Here is a 27,709-nt window from a genome sequence, read left to right as displayed (position 1 = left end):
AGAGGGTAGAAGATTCACCCAACTAGATTTAGGTTTGTGTCAGGCAAAACCATTTAAAGCCCATTCCGCACTTTTTAGATACCCGTTTGTTGTTAATAAAATCTCTTCACAAGCTAATTAAAAATCACCTCATATCATCACATAATCAGTGGTGAATTGTCCACAGCTCCCTTATTACAATTGATGTCTGATGCAAAAAATTCTTAATTTTTTGTTCATTGCTGTACCCATAAATAAATGGTAATTAGAATGGATGTTAAAAATATTCAAAACACAGGGAATCAAATGTCCATCTTTATCTGCCTTGTCGCACACAAGTTTGTTTGTTGCTCCTTAACGAACAGAAAAACAGCCTTCCACTTAATGGAGTCCTTATGTCCTCTTGTTTTAAAAGATATAAATTAAATACAAGTTTTTAACTGAAAGACAGACCGCATTACAAAACAGTCTTTGAAAAAGTTAATGGAGGTGGAGTAAAAAACTTTGATGCAGAAGTCTTGTGTTTGTTTCAACTTCAACTATCAGCCCATATCTGAATTAACTTAATTCGCTTGCCTTCCATGCAATTAAGCTTTCCTTCCTAGCCTCGTCAAATCTCAGCCACGGTGCCTTTTTGTTTTCTTTAGTCTCTGGATGTATGGCAGGCTAGTTTATCTTAAAAGTTCTCTTGTACAATAAATACCGATTCGGTAGGACAGTGTGCATTCAACTTTTCATTTTTTCGACTCCTCGACACACATGGCACAGAGCATGTTACACACCATAAACAATCCCACTCTAAACAGTAGGTAGGAACAAAATGGCATAATAAAAAACTTAAACGTTACAGCAGTTTATAAACTCAGGCAAGTGAGATTAAAATTCAAAGCTCACACATTTTGTTTTTAAATGGACACTTCTTAAAAAGCTGATTCAAATAAAGATATTACCTTCAGCTTTTCACTAGCAAGCTAAAGATGCTGCACCTAGGTTCAACTGGGTATCGAAACATCAGGTAGGGATGGTGTTCAAGAGTGGAAACCCAAGCCCCTGAGTATGAGAAATTTTTTTACAGCTAGGCATGTAAAGGCAGAGATAATTGTAAGTTTCTTTGGTGGCAGAATGAAAAATAAACCTGGACCAGGTTTACAGTCTCATAAAAAACATAAAAGTACATCACGCAGGTTTCAAAGCTAACTTTATTAACTGTTGTTACATTTCACTGAGTCAACTAGTCCCCATCCATACACGCATACACGTAAACACACACACACACAGGAAGAGAGACTGATGTGGATCTAGAATGATGCGGACAGATGTGGGTCTACTCAGCTCCCTGTCCTCCCATCTGCTCCTCTTTGTCCTTCTTCTTGTGACCAGAGACGATGTCATCAATACGGAGCAACAAGATGGCCGTCTACAAACACAGCAGTATAATCAGTATCAATCACACTACTGATCAGTAATCATTGATATCAATCACACATCAGGATGTACTGCTGTGTGGGAAGTTCTGACCTCGACGGCGGTCTTATAGGTCTGAGCTTTGACAGCAAGCGGCTCCCAGATCCCGAGAGCTGCCATGTCGGACAGACAGCCACTCTCACCATCCACACCCCAACACACACTGTTATCCTGAGTGTGTTTGGCCTGAACACACAAACACAAATACAAACAGCTGACTTCTCAATAACACACAGGTTAAATAAAGTTTTATTGCTGTTACCTCATTTGCTTACCCTCAGTGATGTCAGAACGCGGATGGTGGAGGCACCACAGTTCTGGATCAGCGTTCGGGGGATAACCTCGAGCGCCTGAGCTACGGCACGGTATGGCCACTGTTCGACACCGGTGAGAGCACGGGAACGCTCCGTCAGGTGCTTCGACACCGCCATCTCCACTGCGCCACCGCCTGGCAACAGGAAGGGGTCGAGCAACACATTACGGCACACCTGCATGGCGTCCTGCAGGTTCCTCTCCACTTCCTGTGGACAGAGACTGTGTTAACCAAGCTTTGGATTTACCAATCACCTCACTGATTGATTGATCGATTGATCACCGCTCACCGCCAGGATCTCCTTGCTTGCCCCCCTCAGCAAGATGGTGCAGGCTTTGGGGTCTTTGCACTCAGTGATGAAGGTAAAGTACTCATCTCCGATCTTCTTCACCTCAAACAGCCCAGCTCCAACGCCCAGGTCCTCCTCACGCAGCTCGTCCGTCCGACTCACGATCCGGGCGCCGCACGCCCTGAGAGAGAAACAGTTATTTACAGCTCGCTAAAACTTCCTGTCTGAGGAGCAGAGCACTGATTGGCTGCTGTGTACCTGGCAATGCGGTTATTGTCAGTCTTCCTGACGCGACGGATGGCGGTGATGTTAGCTTTCACCAGGTAATGTTGAGCGAGATCTGACAGGAAACAGGAAGTAAATGCTATGCTGTTATTTTGTTTCAGGCATCTCTGCTTAAACGTGACCTCAGAGGACTTTCCCTTCATGTTTGTTCACCATCTTGGTGCTCTGAACCACCTCCACACTCCACTCTCTCTGCTGAGCTGCAGGTGACATGTACCTGAGATCCCCTTCTCGGTGAAGAGCAAGTCTGGTTTGAGGCGGATGATGTCCTCACAGATCTGCTGGATGTACTCTTCCTCCATCTGCAGGATCCGGGCAAAGTCTTCCTCCTTACTGATCTCGATATCTGTCTGCAGGAGGCAGAGCCACAGAAATACATTACCACAAGTAACACTTACACATGCAAACAAGTGTAACTACCTCTGTGTGTGTGTGTGTGTGTGTGTGTGTGTGTGGTGGGTGGATCACCTGACTCTCTCCTTTCTTGTACTCAAGCGAGCAGTCGAGCAGGACAATTCGTGGGTTCTTGATCATCCTCCTCATCCTTGGGTGCGTCACATCTTTGTTGATCATGACTCCTCTCAGCACACACGAGTCCTCGATGATCCCACCAGGAACCTGCATGCAGCACACCATCATTGGAAACGGGACAGATAAAACTTAATTAACAAACAGCCTGAAGGCAGGCGAGCCAACCCTGAGTTTAAAGCGAGTGGCCCAGTGATTCGTACCTTCTCCACCTTGGCGTACTTCTTGATGTCAATCTCTTTGCGACCGCTCTCCTCCAGTTCCACAGTGCGGACGGCGTCCAGCGCAATGTTGCAAGCCAGCTCAGACCAGCGGCTCAGAGCTTTGGTGTTAATAGCTGAGTGGACGATCTTCAGCATCATGGAGCGGTCTGACGTGTCCACAGGGGTGCTAGGAGGGGAGGGGGCAGAGTTACACACAGCATGGGACATGGCGACATCATTGCAGCTGGAACAGTTTGGTGTTACCTGATCTCCTTCAGCGTGTCCAACATGTCCTCCAGCGCTCGACGGTAAGCACTGATGATCACAGTCGGATGCATCTGCTGCTCCAGAAACTGCTCAGCCACTGCCAGCATCTCACCCGCTGAAGGTCACACAGGTGACAGGGCAGAGAGAGAGAGAGAGAGAGGTGTTAGATCAACTGAGAGATCGTGTGATGGTGTGCCACGTTTCTCGTCCTCTTCCTCACCCAGTATGATGACCGAGGTGGTCCCGTCTCCCACCTCCTCATCCTGTGTACGGCTGATCTCAATCATCGACTTTGCTGCTGGGTGCTGCACCTGGATCTGTTGTCAAGGAAATGCAGCAGGTGAGGAATCACAAGCCTGATTAGATGCTGAATGAGTGTGAGCGTGTGAGAGTGACTGACCTCTCTGAGGATGGCGTTTCCATCATTGGTCATCACGATTCCTCCAGTGGGGTCGAGCAGCATCTACATATACACAAACACAAACAGGGGCGCATGTTAGCATATTAGCATGCTGACAACAGTTCTCTTGCTGTGCTGTGCATGTGCAGAGGGTCTGACCTTCATCATGGCCCTTGGGCCAAGGCAGGTCCTTATGACATCAGCGATGGTCTGAAACGCACAAAGAGATCAAGGGGTCAATCGATCACTCAATCAATCCCAGCGGGTCAGATCAATAGTTCCTATCACCTGTAAGGTTCAGGCGAGTCTGTGCTCATGACCCACTGGGGATCTCAGAGTTAGCGTCACATCTGTAACGTGTTTCAAAGAGCCAGGTGTACAACTGCTTACCAATTATTATTTAGTCATGCTGATCACACTGGTCTGTGTTAATACAGCGGTCCCCAAACCCCGGGCCTCGGACCGGTACCGGTCCGTGAGTCGTTTGGTACCGGGCCGCGAGAGTTGAGGCTCAAGTGTGAAATGTATGGTTTTCAGGGTTTTTATCGGTTTTCAGCGTTATTTTGTTATCGTTTTTATCGTTAACTCGGTTTTCCTGGGTCTTTTCACATGTGTTATGAATAAATCTTCTTTTTTTCGGTACCGGTACTAGTTTTATTTTGTTGTATTTATCCGCGACACCTTAAAGGCCGGTCCGTGAAAATATTGTCGGGCATAAACCGGTCTGTGAGGCAAAAAAGGTTGGGGACCGCTGTGTTAATATGATCAGATTTTATCTGTCACACACATTGAGTTCATTTATCCTCTTGCAGTGAATCTATGTAGAGCACTGAGAGACCAGAATGCCAATAAAAGTCAATAAAAGCTGGATCTTCAGGAGGGTGTGTGTGTGTGTGTGTGTGTGTGTGTGTGTGTGTGTGTGTGTGTGTGTGTGTGTGTGTGTGTGTGTGTGTGTGTGAGTGAGAGACAATGGTCAATAATGGAGTAGATAGGAGCTGGCTCTCTGCTGAGATGTTTGTGATGGTACTCCTGGTCCTCGAGCAGCACCTGGTCCAGCCTGAACAGGTCTAGTTATGCGCCGACTCAGTCTCTGAGAATCACCTCTTTGTAGGACTGCTCAATTAATCGAATTTTAATCTAAATTACGATCTGGGGTTGTTCAAAATCACTACCCTTTCAGCTTGTTCGTGGCCAAAAGTGGCCACCTACAGATTAGGTCTGTAATTTTTATTATTTTTGTTTTTTTGCCATTTTTTTTGCATAAAGCTTTTAAGTAACTTCAGTTCTTTCCATAAATATAAAATAATTATTACTTTTTTATTTTTTAACCCTTTAAACACCAGTTTGTTTGTCCACTGCACCAGCTGGACGACAACCTCAAATCTCGCAATTTTATATAATTGCATTGCTACTGAAATTTCTTGTATTATTAATAGTAGAGTCTGGGGCATATAATTGATTCACATCAACATGGATTATAATGCATTGTTATTTTAGTGCAGAGAGAGCAAAAACATAAAAACTCCCTTTTAGACTGTTCGTGGCCAAAAATGGCCACCCCTTGTTTACATTTACAAAATGCTGTAAAATTCATATATATCAAAAAAAAAAATGTCCAGTTTTTTTTTTTACATGATTTTTTAGATTAGCATCAGGGCTGTTCATGAAAATCAAAATTTCATTAAAATTCTGAAATTTAACCCTTTAAATACCAGTTAGAGCACATAATCATAACAACTCATAAATAGAGAAAATCATAAAATCCCAGTTTTTTTTCTAAATAATACATGCCATCTGATTTATTTGCTAACCATGATGAAGGTTAGATGCATAGCAATAATTAACAGCATCAATGACATTTATGCAACATTGTTTTTTTCTGCAGTGGCAGAAAAACAAAAAAAACTCCCTCTCAGACTGTTCGTGGCCAAAAATGGCCACCCCCTGTTTACATTTACAAAATGCTATAAAATTCATATATATTAAGAAAAATCTTTTTTTGACTTGATTTTTTAGATTAGTATCAGTGCTGTTCATCAAGACCAAAATTTCAATCAAATTCATAATTTTAACCCTTTAAATACCAGTTAAATCACATAATTTTAATGATTTAAAATTGTGTGCATCCTCATTAGCAGCCACACTAGAGTGGTTTTTGTAGGCACACTTTCTACACCTGGTTCAAGGGGCTGCTGTTCCGTTCCTTTCACGCATCCTTTATTCCCCATCACCGACTGCTGGTTCCTTATGTGTTGCTGTCAAAAGAAGCATATTCCTCCGTTGCTTTGGCATGTGGGATATTGCTGTGGTAGTTTTGGTGAAGCCAAAGACAGACAACAAAATCTTCCTCTGTTGCAACTGGAGGAGCTGAGGAGGAAGCTCTGGGTTGTTTCCCCTGTGCCGGTTTTCATCTGAGGAGTTCCTCTGCCAATGTGACCGAAGGAAAGACGTTGTCCTCGGAGCTCCTCCGTCAGTTGGAGTCTGAACCCCATGCCTCTTTTACTTCCTGAGAACTTCCAGTGTTTTCATCCAACATGCTATGTATTGCTTTATTCTGGTGTAGGTTTTATCTCCACTTCATCTATAATCCTCCAATCCTCACACCTTGGCCTCCCGTGCAGGTTTGTAAGGGTGCACAGCAGCTAAAAGATCTCCTTTGTTATAAAAAAAAGTCAAAAGTAGATCTCAGGCTGCTAATGCAGGACTAGGGTGACCCTTAGTGGGTACTGGATTGTGGTGCAGTCTCTCTTCAGTAGTGGGACCCACATGGTTTTCCTTTCATGGCGGATACACTGAGTCGCCGGCTCCTCGGTCTCAGAAAATGCTCCTATGTTCTTTTTTTTTTTTTGGGGGCTCCACCTCCATGCCCCCCAACCCCAATCCTCCCCCAAAGAGGATTCGGGCACTGGCTCGAACTCAACATCAGTGGTTATGCAGTCAGCCTCTTTGAAGATTGTCCCCTCATCTTCTGGAGAGGAGGTTTCTTCATCTTGGGCAGATGTGTTTTCTTCAAGGGCAGAGGACTGCTTGCTGTCCTTGCTCTCTGACCAGATCATATAGGCAGTGCTTGAAGCAGTGATGATCTAATTGCCATATTGCCAGAATAAATGATCTGGAAGCTGTTAGGCTTACTTACAGCAGTAGCTCTGTCTGCACCTGCATAAACTCCAGGACACGTTTACAAATAGTGTTTGTTGTTGTTTGTGCTCCAGCTGCAGCTGCAGGTTTGAACTCTGCAAAATGTCCTGTGATTGGGGGTTTTTTTGTTTCTAGAGTTGATATTTTGGGTATGGTATCTTTTGATGAAAAATACAAGAGTAAAAGTGCTTATAACATGTGCTTCAAAGCTAAGTTTGACTGGGAACCTCAAAGCTCAATATCCTGCATCCACAGAAATTCACTGCAGCCTATGTAATGTTTGAATTTATTCCAGTCTATCTTGCAAATACATGGTTGTACTGCAATGTCATGCACAAACACAAACTATTAGATCCTTAAGATCAAACCTATGTGAAAATTGTTTCATTATTTTGGTCCATTGGAGTGTGGTAGGCCAGCAAAGGCCGCTACTAGAAACTCAGAATATTACATGAAATTGCTTGCTTGGCCAAAAATGGGTAAATAATGTAATTTGGTAAAAAACATTAAAAACTACAATTTTCATGTGTTGAGTTTAGAATGAAAGCAATTTTACCTAAATTGCATGATATAGTACTGTCAGTAACAAGGAATCAAAAAAGGTGGTTATAATGGGTTTCAATTGGCCACAAATGGCCACGATAGAACCAAGAGGAGCAATTTAGTGTATAGTGAATATTATTGACATTATTAAGGAGCTGATGTTGAAAATTAAAAAATCTGAAAAAAATACACACCTTTGGGAAGTTTCATTCCATTTGCATTAACAGAACAAAAATGGTTGAAAAGCGAAAAGCAAAGTGGCCACAAATGGCCAGGTTAGGACTCAGAGGGTTAAAAATGACTGAGCCGATTATTAGCACCTCCCTCGTGCTTTACTCTCATGCTGCTCCGTGTGGCAAATCGAGTGCACCTCTCTGTGATTCGAACACGCATCATAACAATTAAGAGGACCCGAGGGAAGCTCGGAAAGCTAAGCAGAAGTTATTTGGAGAGCAGAGGGTAATGGCTGCTGAAGAGAGAATGCCGCTGGTTGAAAAGAGAGGTAAAACGACTTCAGTGGTGTGGAAACATAACGGGTTCGCGGAGTCAGACGTGGATCAAGTAGACATAGTGTGTAAACTTTGCTACGGTGTCGTAGCTGCACCACAGAGCAACACTACAAATTTATTCAAACATTTGAAGACCGCTCACAAAGTGACATACGATCAAACAATGAAGGAGCAGCAACTTTAGTTGACATACCTCAATGTCAGTTTGATGCAATTGTGCATTGTGTGGCAACACAGCTTGCCTTGATGTTTGGTTATTTGTATGTAGGGCTGTTCGATATAACGATATATATCGGATGACGATATAAAAACGTCTATCGTTTCATTTTACGCTATCGTTTGTTTCATGGTGTCGCAAAATAAACTGTTTACGGCAATATTTTTTCATTATTTTGATGGTCACTGTAGTGGCTATATTAATTTCCTAAAGTTCTCTCTTTCTCTTATATTTAATATAACCACACTACAGACAGACAAGCGCTTGTTTTTATGCGTTGTCGTTAGCAACAACGACGGTAAAACCACCTCGTGTCCGCTTGTTTATTTTCCACATAAACCTTTCACAATAAAGCTCAAGATCCTGTTGAGACTTTTCAAAATAAACTGAATCACGTGAAAGATGCAGAGTATTTACGGATGAGAAGCAAAAATGAGCCATCAGGTGCTAAAAAATAAAACTTAGACTCAAACATTAGAACGGGCTTTTCCCCGCAGCACGCTGTGTAATAAATACTCACAAAGAAAACGGCGGCCGTTACAACCTATGTCTAGAAATGTATCGTTTCATGCATCAGTTAAAACACTCGATTCCAGGTACGCGACGCCCAGCTGGAAACATTTCACGCAAGTGGAGCTGCTCGACATTCACAGAATTTACAGAAAATGTTACATTTTTGTGATTTATATCGTTATCGGACGATAGATGTCTTAATATCGGAATATGAGATTTTGGTCATATCGCACAGCCCTATTTGTATGCATAAATATTATGCAGTATTTTGAAGTTCACTTATCATTAATGTTTACATTTTTCATTTATTTTTATATTGCAAACATTTGTACTGTTATCGGTATTTGCACACTATTTTATATTATTTTTTGACGATCTTTAAAGCCATTATTCAATACATTGTTATTGTTAAATAAATATCAAATAATCGAGATCTCAATTTCAGTGAAAATAATCGTGATTATCATTTTTGGCATAATCGAGCAGCCCTACCTCTTTGCTTTCTGTACCACAGCCAGTCTGGCATTCAGAGGAAACACCCAGCTCCCCGTTAGTGTCTGACACTGTTAGCAGAATTAAATCCGTGTACACATTGTTTCAGACTGAGCCATCAGCCAATCAGTGAACAGGATTATGTCACTGTTAGCCAACAATGAAACACCCACGCACTGTAAACTGCACTCTGCAGGTGTTTCTTAGGTAAGCCATAGAGATGGCACGATACCACTTTTTTTTTTTATGTCCGATACCGATATCATAAATTTGGATATCTGCCGATACCAATATGAATCCAATATAGTGTTTTTTAATCAATAAAACTGTTTTTTTTAATCTCTTTCTGCTTTTTGTATAAGTTCATACTCAAGTTAAAAAAAACCAAAAACACTAAAGCTATTCTGTTATACCTGTATGCAAAAAATACACTGCACCCAAAATATTTCATAGTTCAGCAATACTGATCAATCTAATAAACTTAAACCTACTCCATCCTCCCTATTCTGGTATTTTAAAGAGTAAGCAACCTAACTAATAGGGTTCTAAAACTCCCAGCAAAAAAAAAAAACAAAAAACAAAAAAAAAACAAAAATAGGGACCTTCCCCAAAGGAAAAAGTACTATAGCTTACTAGGGTATATTAGACTTAACAGTTACACAGTTAAGTCTACAGTTACAGTTATACAGTAATGGACTTCTAGACATTTTACATCAGATTAAAACTTTCGGTGTAAGATTCGGATAATTATTTATTAAAAGCTAGACATTTTAAATGAGAATAAGAAAGAAAAGTATGTCTTTGTGCCCCCCTTTTCCTGTTAATGCCATATCGGCCCCCCTGGCTAAACTTTGCTAGATCCGCCCCTGCACAGTTACCAGCCGTCAGCTACGTAGGAAAGGATCCTGGTGTAGAAAGTAATATTAAATACATTCTAACAACTAGGGATGCAACGATACCAATTTTTTCAAACCGATCCGATACCGATACTTAGATCTGAGTACTTGCCGATACCGAGTACAAAATCCGATACTTCTACCACACACAAGTTAAACTTAACCAGTAGTAAAGCGACCCCAGACAACTCTTTAACACAAACGAAACGTTTACTGAACGTAAGGGCAGAGACAAATACTGTACAACACATCCCTTTTTAAACTCAAATGATATTCCAATTCCTTAACCAAATGAAATACACTGTATAAATGAAATAATTCCCTTTGAAATTATATTAAACAACCCAACTTATGTTATCACCTTTTGGTAAGTGACTCACTAATATACACTCCAAAACACGTTATATAACTCCACTAAACATACAATATTCACACATGGGCCCCACACACTCACATTCACACTTGTTGCAGGCCTGTTTGCTGCTCACGCCGGACGATGGAGAAAATCCTCTTCTCCCCAGTAAGAGCACAAAAGTCTGACTTACAGTTCCGTTGCTCGGTAGGTCGCCGTTCACCAGTCCCACACTAAATCCACTCCCTGCGGACCCGATGCTGTCTCTGCTACAGCAGCGTTAGCCCGTCACTGTCCAGCTCTCCGACAGTCCATAGCGGCTGCCGCCGTGGCGCAGCCAAGCAGTCCGGGCTAGCCTTTAGCCTCGACGGTCTTGGCTGGAAACACAGATTTCCACGGTGGTGCTACCGTTGAAACAAAAAGTCACTTCACCCACACTCTGTTGCGAAGCTCCCACACGGTTAGCTTTCTAGTCACACACTCTTTTGTGCTAGTTAACCTCAGTAAAACTAGCGGAGTCTCTCACTTTGGCTCAGCTAACCTCGTGCATCTCTCCATGCCGTTCTCTTCTCCTCCTCCATTGCAACAGATACACAGGTCCCGTTATATGCTACCTTCACGGGCCTCCAGAAAATTAGAACTCTGAACAATATTTTAACTCCCTTCAGAGTTACATACCATACAATAATACTTTATGATTAACATAACAGTTTGATTGCTCTAATTAATTACCTGTATTTACCTTGTGACATATTACAGGGCAAATTAAATTCAGGGTACAGTTACATCACATAACTGTGAACACCTTATGTTACCGTGGCGTTCAAGTCCATGGGAATTATGAGTATCTACTCCCAAATTCCCATCCGGGCTACATTAGTATCGGTTCATGGTATCGGTTAACTTTTACGAGTACGAGTACGCGCGCATTTTACAGTATCGGCCCCGATACCCGATACCAGTATCGGTATCGGTGCATCCCTACTAACAACAGCTTATCAAGCTTAAACGTGCTGCTGTTGTAGCGCCGCTGGTTTCCTCTTTCTGGCGCGAAGTGGGCAATAAACAAACGAGAGACGGACTTGCGACAGAAAAGCCGATCAGCTGATCATTAATCAGTTTCATGATGACGCATACTGCTCCGACGTGCTATGGTTATGAGCCGAGTTACGCCATGTCACAAGTTTTTTGAGGTGCTTTTTTGATATTTAATGGATCGGATTACATTTTTTATTTCCCTCCGATATCCGATCCAGTAATTTACATCAGTATCAGACCCATACGTAATATCGGATTGGTCCATCTCTAGTAAGCCATCAGAGTGTGTGTGTGTGTGTGTGTGTGTGTGTGTGTGTGTGTGTAACATACTAAAACCTAAAACTGAGTTTGACCCGTTCTGCACAAACTCTCTGCTGGTCTGTAGGGTTGTTACGTACGCACACACGCACACAACTAACACATTCATATAGTGTAGGACTGTCAGAAATCTTTTCCAGAGGCTAACATTTACCTCACTGATAAGTGCATTTTTAACTAATTTGTTTTAGGAAAATGTGTTGTATAAAATCCTTTAGTACCGCATGTGAATGCGCTACACACCCTTTGGCAGATGTTTTCTGCAGCTTCTAAACAGAAAGCTAACACACAGAAATTAAAACACCTTTTTATCTTCTTTGAATTTTAATCTTCTTCATTTAAAAGGAAAAATATGTATAAATTCAATGACTAAATCATAAACACTTGAGTTGTACCGATTCATTATTTTAGCAACTGAGTATTCTATTAATTGCTCAGTAACAAATAAACGCTTTCATCCTATTGATTAGTAATATAAAATATTCAGGAGAAGAAAAAAGAACAGGTCTTTGTTAAAGTTCAGTGCTCATTGGATTAAATCTTACAAATGTATACAATCAAATAGTTTAAACAACTGAGTGCATCCGCACACAGCTGCTTATTAAGTAACTAACCAATAAGTTTAAGGACAGTGTGAAGCTCATTAGGAAGCTCATTGCGGTAGGAGAGCGATCCGGTCATGATTCTATTTTTTTTTTTACCCAGTCCAGCTCCTACAAGACAAGGAGCAGGCCAAGACGGACTACAACCAACAGCTGGAGCACCTGCCAGATTGGATATGTCAGTTACCACGGTAACAAATTTGATAGGCAAGATATATGTCAGCAGTGGCTCGGGGACCACTGTGCAAAGCACCAACACATCGCCTGGATCACAAACAGTAGCGGTTTTTGATACGGGCAACACGGGTGGTTGCCCGGGGCGGCATAGTGGTGGGGGACAGCATCACGGGCATCGGGCAAAAAAAAAAAAAAAAAAAAAAAAAAAAAAAAATTTGCTCGTACTCATGCTGCCCCGACATCATGCGCATTTTGGGAATGTCGTAGGCACCAATCGGTTTTCTATCGCCCATTTGCTGGGAGTAAGGGGCGCCCTCCGTTTGCGAGGTGCGCCTGCTGCTTATGCACAGGGAGGAGAGGGCGGGCGGCGGGGATTCTCTGGCTGGCGCAGCATCTAATAACCAACTCGCAAAATAAAACAAAATAAAAACAAACCAACAAACACGAAAACACCAGACATTATGATACAGACTTATAATTTGCACCGATGTTTTTTCGAAATTCTATACGCGAAAAGTGAGCGCTAGAGCCCTCGGTGCGCCTGCTTGCTGCTGAAGTCAAAGTAAACTTTATTGTCATCTCTGCTATATACAGTACAGTATATAGAGAGACAAGACGACGAGGCTCCAGTTACAACAGTGCAAGTAAACAAACAATAAATGTAAGAAGAGCAAGAAAATAAATATACACTTTAGGATTAGGGGTAAAGTGATCAATAACAATTTAAAATTTATAATTTACAGTTTGATGATTTAAAGTCTCACACGCAACCCGTCGAAAGGGGAGGGGGCTGCTTCCAAATAGAGCACATTTCATTGATAATGTTGTAAATCCAAGCCCATTATGTATTCATGATTTGAATCCTGGGTTGTGCGAAATCCCAGAAATAAACCCTAGACAAAGCGAATCTGTGAAATAAGGTGTAGGTCTATTAGGTTATGATTCTCGGGTTGGGGGATGGGTGTTCATACTGGAGTGCAAAATTAAAACCAAGATGGACAAGAAAAGTTCAAAGCCATCAGGTCCTCAGTTTAGAAAAAAGAGAAAAGAGGAGGAGAAATGAGCAAAATATACAGGTAAGCAGATGTGTCATTGGATAATGGCAGGTCATGTATCCTGAAACAATCAGAATCAGAATCATACTTTATTAATCCCTAAGGAAATTATGTAGGTTACAGTTGCTCCATGAAGAAATGGTAAAAATAGTAACAGTAACAGACTAAACTCCAAACAATACATTATGTTACAGATTTTAATATTAATTAGTCAGTGTCAGTTGTAGATTTGTCCTGTTCTCATTGTATGACGAATTATGATGGCTGTCCGGTAGCCGTTTGCATACTATGCATACTCTCTCTTCATATATATGTGTGTGTGTGTGTGTGTGTGTGTGTTTCTCTGGTGAAATTCAGTATGGTTCCGACAACAGTTTTATGTTAATGTACAATCCTTAATATGTTTTGTGTGTGTGTGTGTGTGTGTGTGTGTGTGTGTGTGTGTGTGTGTGTGTGCCAGAGGGAGTGTTCGCCCAGGGCACCAAACAGGCTAGGACCGCCACTGATCACAAAGCAGGTTATTCAGTTTGTGACCTAAAGGGCACAGAAGAAAGTGAGCGGAGCCTTGTAGAACAAACTCACCTTTGCTGCATTGATGTTCCCGGTCTGGACTTTACGTCCAGACTCTCTCTTCACGTTCTGGTCTGCGGAGACACAAACACACACAGGAAGTTACTGTCCGCATACACGCAGTGCTTTTACTCGTTATTCTTATTTGTACAGTGATGATGCGTTTTCAATAAGCAGATGTTTCGTCTGAACAAGAAAACGATAAACCCTGACTCTCATACTAATCAGTACTGATTATGAGTCTTCTCTCTGGATCAACTATAATGATCAGAAACACAGTGACATGTTCCTAATGACATAATCAATAACTGAGTTCACACTAACACAGGTGGAGGATTCCACCTTCACCCCATCACATCACATGAACGCCTGATTTTAGCCTCAAAGGAACCGTTAGCCTGCTAGCTCCGTGTTCATGCTGAGTAACGGGTTAGCTTAAGTTAGCCTAGCATCCATCTGCTAACCGGGCTAACATGCTAACGACCGCGCTTTGCTTGGTGCGTCTCCGGGTTGCTAGCGGATCGAAGGCGGCCGCGGACGGCCTGAGTACGGTTGTCCGTGGTTTTGTAAAGGCTTTGGAAGAAAATAAGAATACTCACTGAGCACTAAAACCTGCTGGCCGATCATTTTCACAGCGCGTGCCGGACAACAGCCTGGAAGCTTCTGGGTGGCACGAGGAGAGAGGAAGGCTCCACCCACAAGGGCGGGCAAACAGCCCGGGTCCGACTAATCAGAGAGAACATTGCGTGACAGATAGGCAGATCCGCCAATAAACTGAATGAGGCAAAAGGGTCGCCCTTTCATGGAGACAAAATCAGCCCTTTAGTTTCATATTATTTCCGTGTATTAAAAACTGTTTCCGCTGAAAATAGAGCAGCTTCTACAATAAGCACCAACAGAATTCACAGTTTTGGATGAACTTCTTAAATTGCAATTTTTGCTTTATTTAAAGAAACAATTTATGCTCAGGAGCATGGGCGTCTCAGAGTTTTTTCTAACCCTTTCCGTTTGTAAACTGAAAAATGCTGAAATTAGCGGCAACAGTTTTCCACATTTAGCTCCAAACCTTATGAAAATATTTTTTTCGAGTCACTTTTCACAACATTTACTAAAATATTTGTAACTTTTTATATTTCAAACTTTTTATATTTCAAACTATATTTAATCTAAATACTATAATTAAATGTAAATGTTACATCTAAATATTATATTTAAATCATCAGATAGTGTCTCAGATAAAAACGGAACATCCAACTCTTGGAGAAATGATGCTGATGGGACACCTGTATTCCAAAAATATAGTGGTTCAAAGATGGCGTGTAAGAGAGTCACTACGGGGGCGTGGACTAGGCTGGTGTTCTATCCAGAAGAACTGCAAATGCTTGGCGAGTATATTCTGTGCCTCATCCAAATTTCATATGACACATAAGATGGAAATCACAAGCTGATTCGTTGGAAGTTTGTTTTTCATGGTGCAATAGATGGATACAGCAGGATGTTGATGTTTGATGTCAGAGACTCTGAAAGCGCTCTTTACTGCAGTTTCATCTTTGAAACCCAAAACCTTCTCCAGCACAGGTCTCCATACCCACCTTGTCATTCTCTCAAAGTGGGTTTGTCCGATGAAATGACTGCGATTTACAAGAGTATATACAAGCATTCACAGCAGTATATTTTTAACAAACTTTTAAAATTGTGACCTCAACCCTAGGATACTAGTGATGTCCTTAAGACTGATGACTGATAATTAAAGGAGGCATTACACCTCATAACTTGTGGGGTGGCTATTCCTAGAGCAGGTTGTCTATTAAGTGGAAAGTTGGTGATTCGATCCCCGGGTGCTCTAATCTACAGCTCCCAATGGGTTTATCTGTGTGTGACTGTATATGAATGCTGGATTGAAAGGGCGCTTGTATTAATGGGGTAATGTGATCTGCTGTATAAAGTGCTTTGAGGATTCAGAGAAGAAAAGGCCTACAGTTAGGTTCATTTATATTTTGACACTGACAACTTTTGTTTTGTTACCTGTTTACTGAAACATATTCTAATTATAGTCATATTATAGAAATGACAGGTAGACTTAGCTTTAATTTAGGGTATCCATATTCAAAGTGGATGAAGGGTTTAGGAGTTTCTTCTTCTTAATATGTGGCACCCTCTTTTTGAAGGGACCAAACGTTAATGGCCAAGTGACTCAAAGGCTATTCATAGGCAGGTATGGACAATTTCTTCGCTATATCATTATCAATTAATTAGACAAAAAGCCTGGATTTGATTTGAGGTGTTGTGCTTGCATTTGGAAAATTTTATTGCGAACAGACAACATGCGGTCAAAGAGAACAGAACAGAAAAACCCATCTGAGAAATTGCTACAATGTTAGAAGTGGCAAAATCTACAGTTTGGTAAATCCTGAGAAAGGAAAAAAGGACAGATGAACTCAGCAATGCAAAAAGACCTGGGTGTCCAAGCAAGACAACAGTGGTGGATGATTGCAAGATCATTTCAATGGTGAAGAGAGAACCCATCACAACAGTCAACCAAGTGTAACAACACTCTCCAGGAGGTAGGCATATCGATATCCAAGTCTACCATAAAGAGAAGACTGCATGAAAGTAAATACAGAGGGTTCACTGCAAGGTGCAAGCCACTCATAAGACTTACTGATGATGTGACAAAAGACAGAAGCAGCTGAATGAATTCTGAGGTGTTCAGAGACATACTGCTTGTCCAGCTAAATGCAGTCAAATTGATTGGGCCTCAGTTCATAATACAGATGGACAATGACCCAAAACATACAGCCATAGCAACCCAGGAGTTTATTAAAGCAAACAAGTCGAATGCGAAAAAAAAGGAATGATCAAGTCTGTTACTTGATTGAGCATGCATTTCACTCATTGAAAACTAAACTTAGGCCACAGGCCCACAAACAAACAGCAACTGAAAGCTCGTGCAGTAAAGACTAGGCAGATCATTAAAAAGGAGGAAACCCGGCATCTAATGATGTCCATGAGTTCAAAAGGCAAACAAAAGTTGCCAGCAAAATTAAAAATTTACATTTTACTTTAACTTATTTAATTTGTTCACATACTTTTGAGCCCCTCAAATGAAGGGATAGTGTTAAAAAATAATTTAATTCATCACATTTTTATGCAATCTTTTTGTCCAACCCACTGAATTAAAGCTGAAAATCTGCAGTTCAACTGTATCTGAGTTGTTCCATTTAGTACAGAACCAAAAATAGAAAAGCTTTCTCTATACAAATATTTGACTGTATGTAAAAACCATTCAAATTTACCATTTACAAAAAGCAGCCAGCTAAATTACACGTGTAAGAAAGCCTACCGAGCAGTATGATATCCCAGTGGAGACGGCAGGTCTAGTTGGTCCAGGTGCAGTGCTGGATTCCTAAGGAAATATTTACATCAAGGACTGTTACCTACCAAATAAATATATAAGTGAGGACTAGCTAAATAATTTAGCTATGCTTGTCTAGCTAACACTGCCATTAACTCGTCCAAAATGCTATACAAATAGATAAAAAGATCAATATTTACTTTCCCGTAAACATTTAGATTTAACATTTAGTTTTAAATATAAAAAGTTACAAATATTTTCATAAATGTCCTAAAAAGTGAGTCGAATTTTTTTTAATAAGGTTTGGAGCTAAATGTGGAAAAACGTTGCAGTTAATTTCAGGGTTTTTTTGTTTCAGTTTACAAACAGCGCCCTGTAAGTCGCGGCGTTGCAGGATTTCGTCATGTTCCTGTTCTGATGATGCTGCAATTATTATGTCATCAGCTATGATGTGTAAACCCTAACGGGCAGATTTTATCCCAAATGGGAGTCTGAGGAAGCAGAACCGGCCCCACAGAGTGTTGAAAGTCCAGAGCTTTGACAACGGCTCATCCAGTCAGATTCAAATTGGAGTTGTTACTGAGACAGCTGGGTCATCTATCATCAGAAGGGATAGCATACATTTTCACTGCTATGCAGATGACACCCAACTTTATCTATCCATGAGGCCAGATATCACACACCAATTAGTTGAACTGCAGGAATGTTTTAAAGACATAAAGACCTGGATGACCTCTGATTTTCTGCTTCTAAATTCAGATAAAACTGAGGTTATGGTACTCGGCCCTGAAAATCTCAGAAATATGGCATCTAACCAGATTCTTACTCTGGGTGGCATTACCTTGGCCTCCAGTAACACTGTGAGGAACCTTGGAGTCATTTTTGACCAGGATACGTCCTTCAATACAATATTAAACAAATATGTTGGACTGCTTTCTTTCGTATTTCCTGTGTAATATTTCTAAAGTTAGAAAAATCCTGTCTCAGAGTGATGCTGAAGAACTAGTTCATGCATTTATTACTTCTAGGCTGGTCTACTGTAATTCATTATTATCAGGCTATTCTAAAAACTCCCTGAAAAACCTTCAGTTAATCCAAAATGCTACAGCAAGAGTACTGACAGGAACTAGAAAGAGAGAGCATATTTCTCCTATATTGGCTTCCTTTCACTGGCTCTCGTTTAATCCAGAATTGAATTCAAAATCCTACTGCTCACATTCAAGGTCTTAAATAATCAGACCCCATCTTATCTTAATGACCATGTAGTACCATATCACCCCATGAGAGCACTTCACTCTCGCACTGCAGGCTTACTTGTTGTTCCTAAAATATTTAAAAGTAGCTGTCAGGCTCCTCTTCTGTGGAACCAGTTTCCAGTTTGGATTCTGGAGACAGACACGAGCTCTACATTTAACATTACACTTTCCTTTTTGCTAAAGCATATAGTTAGGGCTGGATCAGGTGACCCTGAATTATTACTAGATGTAGGCTGGAGAGGGATTTCCATGATGCATTATTTCTTCTTCAGGCACCTTTTTCACTCACTATGTGTTAATAGACCTCTCTGCATTGAATCATACCTGTTGTTAATCTCTGTCTCTCTTCCACTGCATGTCTTTTATCATGTTTTCCTTTTTACACCCCAACCGGTTGCTGCAGATGGCCGCCCCTCCCTGAGCCTGGTGCTGCCTGAGGTTTCTTTCTGTTAAAAGTTTTTCCTTCCCACTGTTGCCAAAGTGCTTGCTCATAGGGGGTCATTTAATTGTTGGGTTTTTCTCTGTATGTATTATTGTAGAGTCTACCTTACAATATAAAGTGCCTTGAGTTGACTGTTGTTGTGATTTGGCGCTATATAAATAAAACTGAAAAATTGAACAGTTTCAATCTGGCTTCCATTCATTTCACAGTACAGAAACGGCTCTAGTAAAAATCACAAATGATCTTTTGTTTGCAGCTGATTCTGGGACTCATCACTATCCTCATTCTCCTTGACCTTATGGCAACTTTCCATACCATCTCCCACAGCATCTTCATAGATTAACATCTATTGGCATCAATAATAAAGCACTCGCCTGGTTTACCTCATATCTCTCTGGCCGTACACAGTTTTTTTCAATTACTTATTCACAGATCACCATCAACTCCAGTTAAGTCCGGTGTACCCCAAGGCTCTGTCCTGGGATCTTTGCTTTTTATTATCTCCTACTTCTAGGTAATATTTTCAAGAAATATAACATTCAATTTCACTGCTACGCAGAAGACACCCAAATCTACTTCCAAATCTATAGTTACTCTCATACCCACATCTATTTCTGATTGTTTAAGTGAAATCAAGGTTTCGTAGACTCAGAACTTTCTTAAACTTAATGGTAATAAAACAGAATTTATTCTAATAGGCACCAAATCTATACTGACTAAAATTCCGACCAGAAATCTTTCATTATCCATTGATAACTCTATTGTCATACCTTCCCCTCAGGTTAATAGTGTTGGTGTCATCATCGACAGCACTCTTTCCTTCACGGCACATAGAAATAATATCAAATAACTAGAAAGCGAAAATTTCAGAAGAAATTTTATGTGTGCCTATGCCGCTGCTAATCACTGTAGTTTGCCATTCATACGGCTACAGAGAGCAAAACTCAGAAGAGCAGCCATTCTCCACCATGAACTATGGTAAAAACAAACACTGCTCACGCTTCACAGATGACAGCTTACAGTTTTGTGTAAAGATGAAGTTACTTCATACAGCGCCGATTTGCAGACGCTGTGCACACAGGTTCATGAGCAGAAGTCCCATTGTACCACGGCAGACCCGACAATGTTTGCATAAACACGCTTTGAAGCATTACATTATGGACCACTTTTCACACATGCATTCACTTTTGTTTTTGTTATTTTTACACAGTGTTCTGAATTATGAACAATGGTCTACAGCCAATCTTGTGTATTATTATACAAACTTTGGTTGTGAGATTCAGATAACTATTTAATAAAAGCTAAATATTTTATATGAGAGTAAGAAAGAAAAGTATATCTTTGTGTCCACCTTTCTCTGTTAATGCCCTAGCTGCCCCCGGTAAAAGCTTTGCTAGATCCGCCCCTGCACAGTTACCAGCTGTCAGCTACACAAAAAAGGAGCTTGGTCTTTGTCTCTCAGAAACAACTCAAAACTTCCTTCAACTCATTCATGTCACCTAAAGTGTAAACCTGTTTCTCCATCACCAGTTCAGCTCTGATGATTCAGTAAGGACATCTCCTGATTTCATCTTCATGCTCCAGCAAACATCAGCTGATACTAGAAATTAAAATCAAAAGAATTCTAACAACAGCTGATCAAGCTTAAACGTGCTGCTGTTGTTTAGCGCGATAAATAAGAGCGAACAGCCGATCATTGATCAGTTTCATGATTGACGTTTCAACACGCGAGAGAATGACGGGGAGGCTTCGTAACGACAGAATAAATCATAATGTTTTCTCTGAATGTGGGACGATTCCGTTTGTGCGGCACGGCAACTCTATGAACTAACCCTAATGAATAAAATAAAGTCCAACGTCAGTAACTTAGTGCGCACACAGCTGTATATAAACTCCCGTGGCAGTACGATTGTAAAGGTCAACGAAAATAAATTACACCTAAACTCTGTTTATATCTGACCCAAATAGAGTGCAGTTCATAACTTCTTACCTGAAATTCAGTTCACCTCACGCTCCTGCCTTCGGTTTCCAGCATCATCGGCCCATATAAACGAAAAATAAGTCCAGCTAAAACACATACTGTCGGCGAGCGACCGGGTGCTGACACGAGTTTCACCCGCCTCAATATAAGCCAAGCCTGGGTGCTTTTTCACGAAGGGTCGCTAGCGGCGCTAGCTAGCTAGCTGGCTATCAGCAACACATAAGAGAACTGCTGCTAAATAAACTACACCTAAACTCGGTTTATATTTGACCCAAATAGAGTGCAGGTCATAACTTCTTACCTGAAATTCAGTTCACCTCACGCTCCTGCCTTCGCTTTCCCTGATCCACGATTGACCTCCGCGTTAGCAAACACCGGTCGATCGGCGGTCGCGGCATGTCCTTTCTGTCATACACCGGTGGATAGCTGCCCACTGTTGTAGCTCCGCATTATAGCACCACCAAACAACTCAGTTATTTTTTCCACATCGACCAGCATCATCGGCCCATATAAACGAAAAATAAGTCCAGCTAAGACACAGACCCTTGCCGAGCGATCGGGCGATTAAACAAATTTTAGCCACCTCACTATCAGCCAAGCCTGGGTGGTTTTTCATGAAGGGTCGCTAGCCGCGCTAGCTAGCCAGCCGGCTATCAGCAACACGTAAGAGAACTGTTGCTAAATAAACTACACCTAAACTCGGTTTATATCTGACCCAAATAGAGTGCAGGTCATAACTTCTTACCTGAAATTCAGTTCACCTCACGCTCCTGCCTTCGCTTTCCTGATCCACGATTGACCTCCGCGTTAGCAAACACCGGACGATCGGCGGTAGCCTCACCGCCTTTGTATGTCTCGTTCGCGGCATGTCCTTTCTGTCACACACGGTGGATAGCTGCCCTCTGTTGTAGCTCCACCACCAAACAACTCAGTTATTTTTTCCACATCGACCAGCATCATCGGCCCATATAAAGCGAAAAATAAGTCCAGCTAAGACACAGACCCTTGCTGAGCGATCAGGCGATTAAACAAATTTTAGCCACCTCACTATCAGCCAAGCCTGGGTGGTTTTTCACGAAGGGGCGCTAGCTAGCTAAGCTAGCGGCGCTAGCTAGCTAGCCGGCTATCAGCAACACTTAAGAGAATTGTCGCTAATATGGGATGTCTTGATAAAACGAGCAGATATTTGAAGTTTACACACCTACATTCTCGCCTGAAAATATCTTAAAAGTGTATTTTGTGACCTAGAAACACGAATAAAAGACATATAAAAGCGAAGTGGTGTCCGCCATTGTTTAACTTCGGCAGAGGGTGCTATGAATTATGGGATATGGAGTTTTGTAACAAGCATACAGATTTTGAGCCGTACTACTCCCGGTTTACCACTAGAGAGAGCCAACCCACCACAAATAAAGTCTGTTTCTATGGAAATTGGCCTAAATTTGCACTAAAATCTAAATATTTCAAAAACTATAAAAGTCATAAACACCAAAAGTGTATACCATACTAGTCCAGCTCCAGCCGCACAAAATGATCTAACATATGTAACCCTATTTTCAAAACTGTTTGGCAGAGAAGCGCGGGAAAATTTTCACTAAAATATTAATATTTAAAAAACTATAATAGTTATAAACACCAAAAGTCATAGCACACCACCAGCCGCACAAAATGAGGTAACATATATGAAGCTTGTCTCAAAACTGCGGGGCGAGTTTCGCTGCAAAATTTCAGGCGGAAACTGAAGAATAATAATAATAATAACTAGAAAAAGTTTGCATTTCCTGCGAAAATGCTGTGTGGATGCCTTAACGCTGAAGCTGTCTGCTGAAAAGCTGAAAAAGATGAAAAGTTGCAAAAAGTTGTATGGTGGTGAAAAAAAAAGTTTTGCGCTGAGCAGGATTCGAAGCTGGCCCTCCTGGACTCAAGGCAGCTACTCATCTCACTGAGCTAAACTCATTCTCTCAAAAAAGAGGAGGAGAGACTGACAATTCTGCTAAAATGAGCAGAAGCTGCTCATTTTTTCTGCTGAGAAGAGGCAAAAAGGCTGAAAAGTTTGCAGAAAAGAGATAAATCAGCAGAATATCTGCAGAAAAGAGGTAGAACAAAAGAGAAAACTGAAAACAGGTTTTGCCATTACCGGGATTTGAACCTGGCCGTTCTGGTTTCAAGGCAGCTGCTCATCTCACTGAACCAAACTCACTCTCGCAAAAACAAGAGATGGAGAAAGGGGCAATTTTGCTAAATGAGCAGAAGCTGCTGAGAATTGTGCTGAGAAGAAGTGAAAAGGCTGAAAATTTTGCAGAAAAGAGGTGAATCAGCAGAATTTCTGCAGAAAAGAGGTAAAGAAGCAATAAGTTGCGCTGAAAAGAGATGAATCAGCAGAATTTATGCTCAAAAGAGTTTTTTTCTGAAAACAGCTGAGATTTGTGCTGATAAGAGGTGAAAGGGCTGAAAACTTTGCAGAAGAGGTGAATCAGCAGAATTTCTGCTAAAAAGAGGTAAAGAAGCAGAAAGTTGCGCTGAAAAGAGATGAATCAGCAGAATTTCTGCTCAAAAGAGTTTTTTTCTGAAAACAGCTGAGATTTGTGCTGATAAGAGGTGAAAATTCTGAAATTTCTGCTGAAAAGAGTTCTGCAGAAGTCTTTTCAAAATTCTGCTGAAAATAGTTTTTTTTTGCTGAAAACAGCTGAAAAAGCTGGGATTTGTGCTGAAAAGTGGTGAAAAAACTGAAAATTTTGCTGAAAAGGGGTGGAAAAGCTGAAATTTGTGTTGAAAAGAGTTAAAAAAGTTTAACTGTTAACTGAAAGAAATGTTGCCATGAGCGGGATTTGAACCCGGGCCTCCTAGTCTGAGAACGGCTGCTTATCTCACTGAGCTAAAACACAGCTCAACCGGGCAAGGAAAACTAGTGAGGCCACTGATGATGTGCAAAAATGGGCAAAAAATATTGCAAAAAAAATTCAATATCTCAAAAAGTATAGAAGTTATGAGCACCAAAAGTCATAGCACACATTAGCAGAAAGAGCAGAATTTTTTAAAGTTTGAACTGAGAAAATCGGCTGAAAACTGAGGCAGTAGTTAAGCGGCAAAAAGTGTACGGAAACCCCAAGAATAATAAAGAACTAGAAAAAATTTGCATTTCCTGCGAAAATGCTGTGTGGATGCCTTAACGCTGAAGGTGCCTGCTGAAAAAGCTGAAAAAGTTGAAAACTTGCAAAAAGTTATATGGCGGTGAAGAAACTGAAAATTCTGCTTAAAACAGGTGAAGAAGCAGAAAATGTTTCCTGAAAAGTGGTGAAAAGCCAAAAACTTCTACTGAAAGGGGTAAAGACAGAGAAATTTTTGCTGAAAAAAAACATTGCCCTAAGCAGAATTCGAACCTGGCCCTCCAGGTCCTAAGGCAGCAACTCATCTCACTGAGCCAAAGTCATTCTGACAAAGAAGAGGTGGAGAGACTGACAATTCTGCTTAAATGAGCAGAAGCTGCTGAGAATTGTGCTGATAAGAGGTGAAAAGGCTGAAAATTTTGCAGAAAAGAGGTGAATCAGCAGAATTTCGGCTGAAAAGAGGTAAAGAAGCAGAATTTCTGCTCAAAACTGTTTTTTCTGAAAACAGCTGAGATTTGTGCTAATAAGAGGTGACGAAAAGGCTGAAAATTTTGCAGAAGAGGTGAATAAGCAGAATTTGGGCTGAAAAGAAGTGCAAATTCTGCTGAAAAGAGTTCAATCAGCAGAATTTCTGCTGAAAAGAGTTCTGCAGAACTCTTTTCAGAATTCTGCTGAAAAGATGTTTTTGCTGAAAATAGCTGAACAAGCTGGGATTTGTGCTGAAAAGTGGTGAAAAAAACTGAAAATTTAGCTGAAAGGGGTGAAAAAGCTGAAATTGAGTTAAAAAGTTTAAGTGTTAACTGAAAGAAATGTTGCCATAAGCGGGATTTGAACCCGGGCCTCCCAGTCTGAGAACGGAAGCTCATCTCACTGAGCTAAAACACAGGTAATCCTGGCAAAGAAAATCAGTGACACCACTGATAATATTGCAGAAATGGGCAAAAAATATTGCAAAAAAAATTCAATATCTCAAAAAGTATAGAAGTTATGAGCACCAAAAGTCATAGCAATAATTAGCAGAAAGAGCAGAATTTTTTAAAGTTTGAACTGAGAAAATCGGCTGAAAACTGAGGGAGTAGTTAGACGACAAAAAACGTACGGAAGCAACCAGAATAAAGTATAATAAAGAATAAAGAGAAACAGGAACTCAATAGTGTGGAAGCCCTTTAGGGCATCCACACAATAAAGAGAAACAGGAACTCAATAGTGTGGAAGCCCTTTTAGGGCATCCACACAATTTGCATTTCCTGCGAAAATGCTGTGTGGATGCCTTAACGCTGAAGCTGTCTGCTGAAAAGCTGAAAAAGCTGAAAAGTTACAAAAAGTTGTATGGTGGCGAAAAAAAAAATGCCCTGAGCTGGATTTGAACCTGGTTTTCCAGATCTCAAGGCAGCCACTCATCTCACTGAACTAAACTCACTCTGACCAAGAAGAGGTGGAGAGACGGACAACTCTGCTGAAATGAGCAGAAGCTGCTGAGAATTGTGCTGATAAGAGGAGAAAAGGCTGAAAATTTTGCAGAAAAGAGGTGAATCAGCAGAATTTCTGCTGAAAAGAGGCAAAGAAGCAGAAAGTTGCGCTGAAAAGAGATGAATTAGCAGAATTTCTGCTCAAAACAGTTTTTCCTGAAAACAGCTGAGACTTGTGCTAATAAGAGGTGAAAAGGCTGAAAATTTTGCAGAAGAGGTGAATAAGCAGAATTTGGGCTGAAAAGAGGTGAAAATTCTGCTCAAAAGAGTTCAATCAGCAGAATTTCGGCTGAAAAGAGTTCTGCAGAACTCTTTTCAGAATTCTGCTGAAAAGATGTTTTTGCTGAAAATAGCTGAAAAAGCTGGGATTTGTGCTGAAAAGTGGTGAAAAAACTGAAAATTTTGCTGAAAAGGGGTGAAAAAGCTGAAATTGAGTTAAAAAAGTTTAACTGTTAACTGAAAGAAATGTTGCCATAAGCGGGATTTGAACCCGGGTCTCCCAGTCTGAGAACGGCTGCTTATCTCACTGAGCTAAAACACGGCTCAACCGGGCAAGGAAAACTAGTGAGGCCACTGATGATGTGCAAAAATGGGCAAAAAATATTGCAAAAAAAATTCAATATCTCAAAAAGTATAGAACTTATGAGCACCCAAAGTCATAGCAAACATTAGCAGAAAGAGCAGAATTTTTTAAAGTTTGAACTGAGAAAATCGGCTGAAAACTGAGGGAGTAGTTAAGCGGCAAAAAACGTACGGAAGCAACTTGAAGAATAATAAAGAACTAGAAAAATTTGCATTTCCTGCGAAAATGCTGTGTGGATGCCTTAACGCTGAAGTTGCCTGCTGAAAAAGCTGAAAAAGTTGAAAACTTGCAAAAAGTTGTATGGTGGTGAAAAAAAAATGTCACCCTGAGCAGGATTCGAACCCGGCCCTCCTGGTCTCAAGGCAGCTACTCATCTCACTGAGCTAAACTCACTCTGACCAAGAAGAGGTGGAGAGATGGACAACTCTGCTGAAATGAGCAGAAGCTGCTGAGAATTGTGCTGATAAGAGGTGAAAAGTCTGAAAATTTTGCAGAAAAGAGGTGAATCAGCAGAATTTCTGCTCAAAAGAGTTTTTTTCTGAAAAAAGCTGAGATTTGTGCTGATAAGAGGTGAAAAGGCTGAGAATTTTGCAGAAGAGGTGAATAAGAAGAATTTCTGCTGAAAAGAGGTGAAAATTCTGAATATTCTGCTGAAAACAGTTGAATGAGCAGAATTTCTGCTGAAAAGACTTTTTTTTCTGAAAACAGCAGAAAAAAATGAAAATTTTGCTGAAAAGGGGTGGAAAAGCAGAAATTTGTATTGAAAAGAGTTAAAAAAGTTTAACTGTTAACTGAAAGAAATGTTGCCATAAGCGGGATTTGAACCCGGGTCTCCCAGTCTGAGAACGGCTGCTTATCTCAGTGAGCTAAAACACGGCTCAACCGGGCAAGGAAAACTAGTGAGGCCACTGATAATGTGCAAAAATGGGCAAAAAATATTGCAAAAAAAATTCAATATCTCAAAAAGTATAGAAGTTATGAGCACCAAAAGTCATAGCAAACATTAGCAGAAAGAGCAGAATTTTTTAAAGTTTGAACTGAGAAAATCGGCTGAAAACTGAAGGAGTAGTTAAGCGGCAAAAAACGTACGGAAGCAACTTGAAGAATAATAAAGAACTAGAAAAATTTGCATTTCCTGCGAAAATGCTGTGTGGATGCCTTAACGCTGAAGCTGTCTGCTGAAAAGCTGAAAAAGATGAAAACTTGCAAAAAGTTGTATGGTGGTGAAAAAAAAAATATTGCACTGAGCAGGATTCGAACCTGGCTCTCCTGGTCTCAAGGCAGCTACTCATCTCACTGAGCTAAACTCATTCTCTCAAGAAGAGGAGGAGAGACCGATAATTCTGCTAAAATGAGCAGAAGCTGCTG

The 27,709-nt window shown here is 40.9% G+C and overlaps 1 protein-coding gene across 1 annotated transcript; it reads right to left on the bottom strand.

Annotated features, from left to right (window-relative positions):
* Positions 1–1,160: 1,160 nt before the first annotated feature.
* On the bottom strand, positions 1,161–14,874 carry cct3 (chaperonin containing TCP1, subunit 3 (gamma)). The gene is made up of 14 exons (XM_031745901.2): positions 14,748–14,874; positions 14,161–14,222; positions 3,888–3,938; positions 3,729–3,791; positions 3,549–3,645; positions 3,326–3,443; positions 3,062–3,248; positions 2,799–2,948; positions 2,548–2,680; positions 2,304–2,385; positions 2,046–2,226; positions 1,719–1,964; positions 1,498–1,629; positions 1,161–1,396 (listed from the first exon to the last, which is right to left on the bottom strand). Exons 1-14 carry the CDS (start codon positions 14,773–14,775, stop codon positions 1,304–1,306), a joined length of 1,623 nt encoding a protein of 540 aa, XP_031601761.1. The 5' UTR covers positions 14,776–14,874; the 3' UTR covers positions 1,161–1,303.
* Positions 14,875–27,709: the final 12,835 nt, after the last annotated feature.

This window comes from Oreochromis aureus, linkage group 22 (genome assembly GCF_013358895.1).
Source record: "Oreochromis aureus strain Israel breed Guangdong linkage group 22, ZZ_aureus, whole genome shotgun sequence".
In the NCBI taxonomy this organism is placed as follows: domain Eukaryota; kingdom Metazoa; phylum Chordata; class Actinopteri; order Cichliformes; family Cichlidae; genus Oreochromis; species Oreochromis aureus.
The sequence above is the reverse complement of the archived record's forward strand: the minus strand, read 5'-3'. Positions and strand labels throughout refer to the sequence as shown.

Bases quoted from the DNA above. Each gene is read 5' to 3' on its own strand.
- cct3 (XM_031745901.2), bottom strand. From the start codon at position 14,775: ATGATCGGCCAGCAGGTTTTAGTGCTCA. The intron at 3,444-3,548 runs GTGAGGAAGAGG...TGTGACCTTCAG, and splicing joins CACCTCGGTCATCATACTGG to CGGGTGAGATGCTGGCAGTG. The intron at 1,965-2,045 runs GTGAGCGGTGAT...CTCTGTCCACAG, and splicing joins CAAGCAAGGAGATCCTGGCG to GAAGTGGAGAGGAACCTGCA.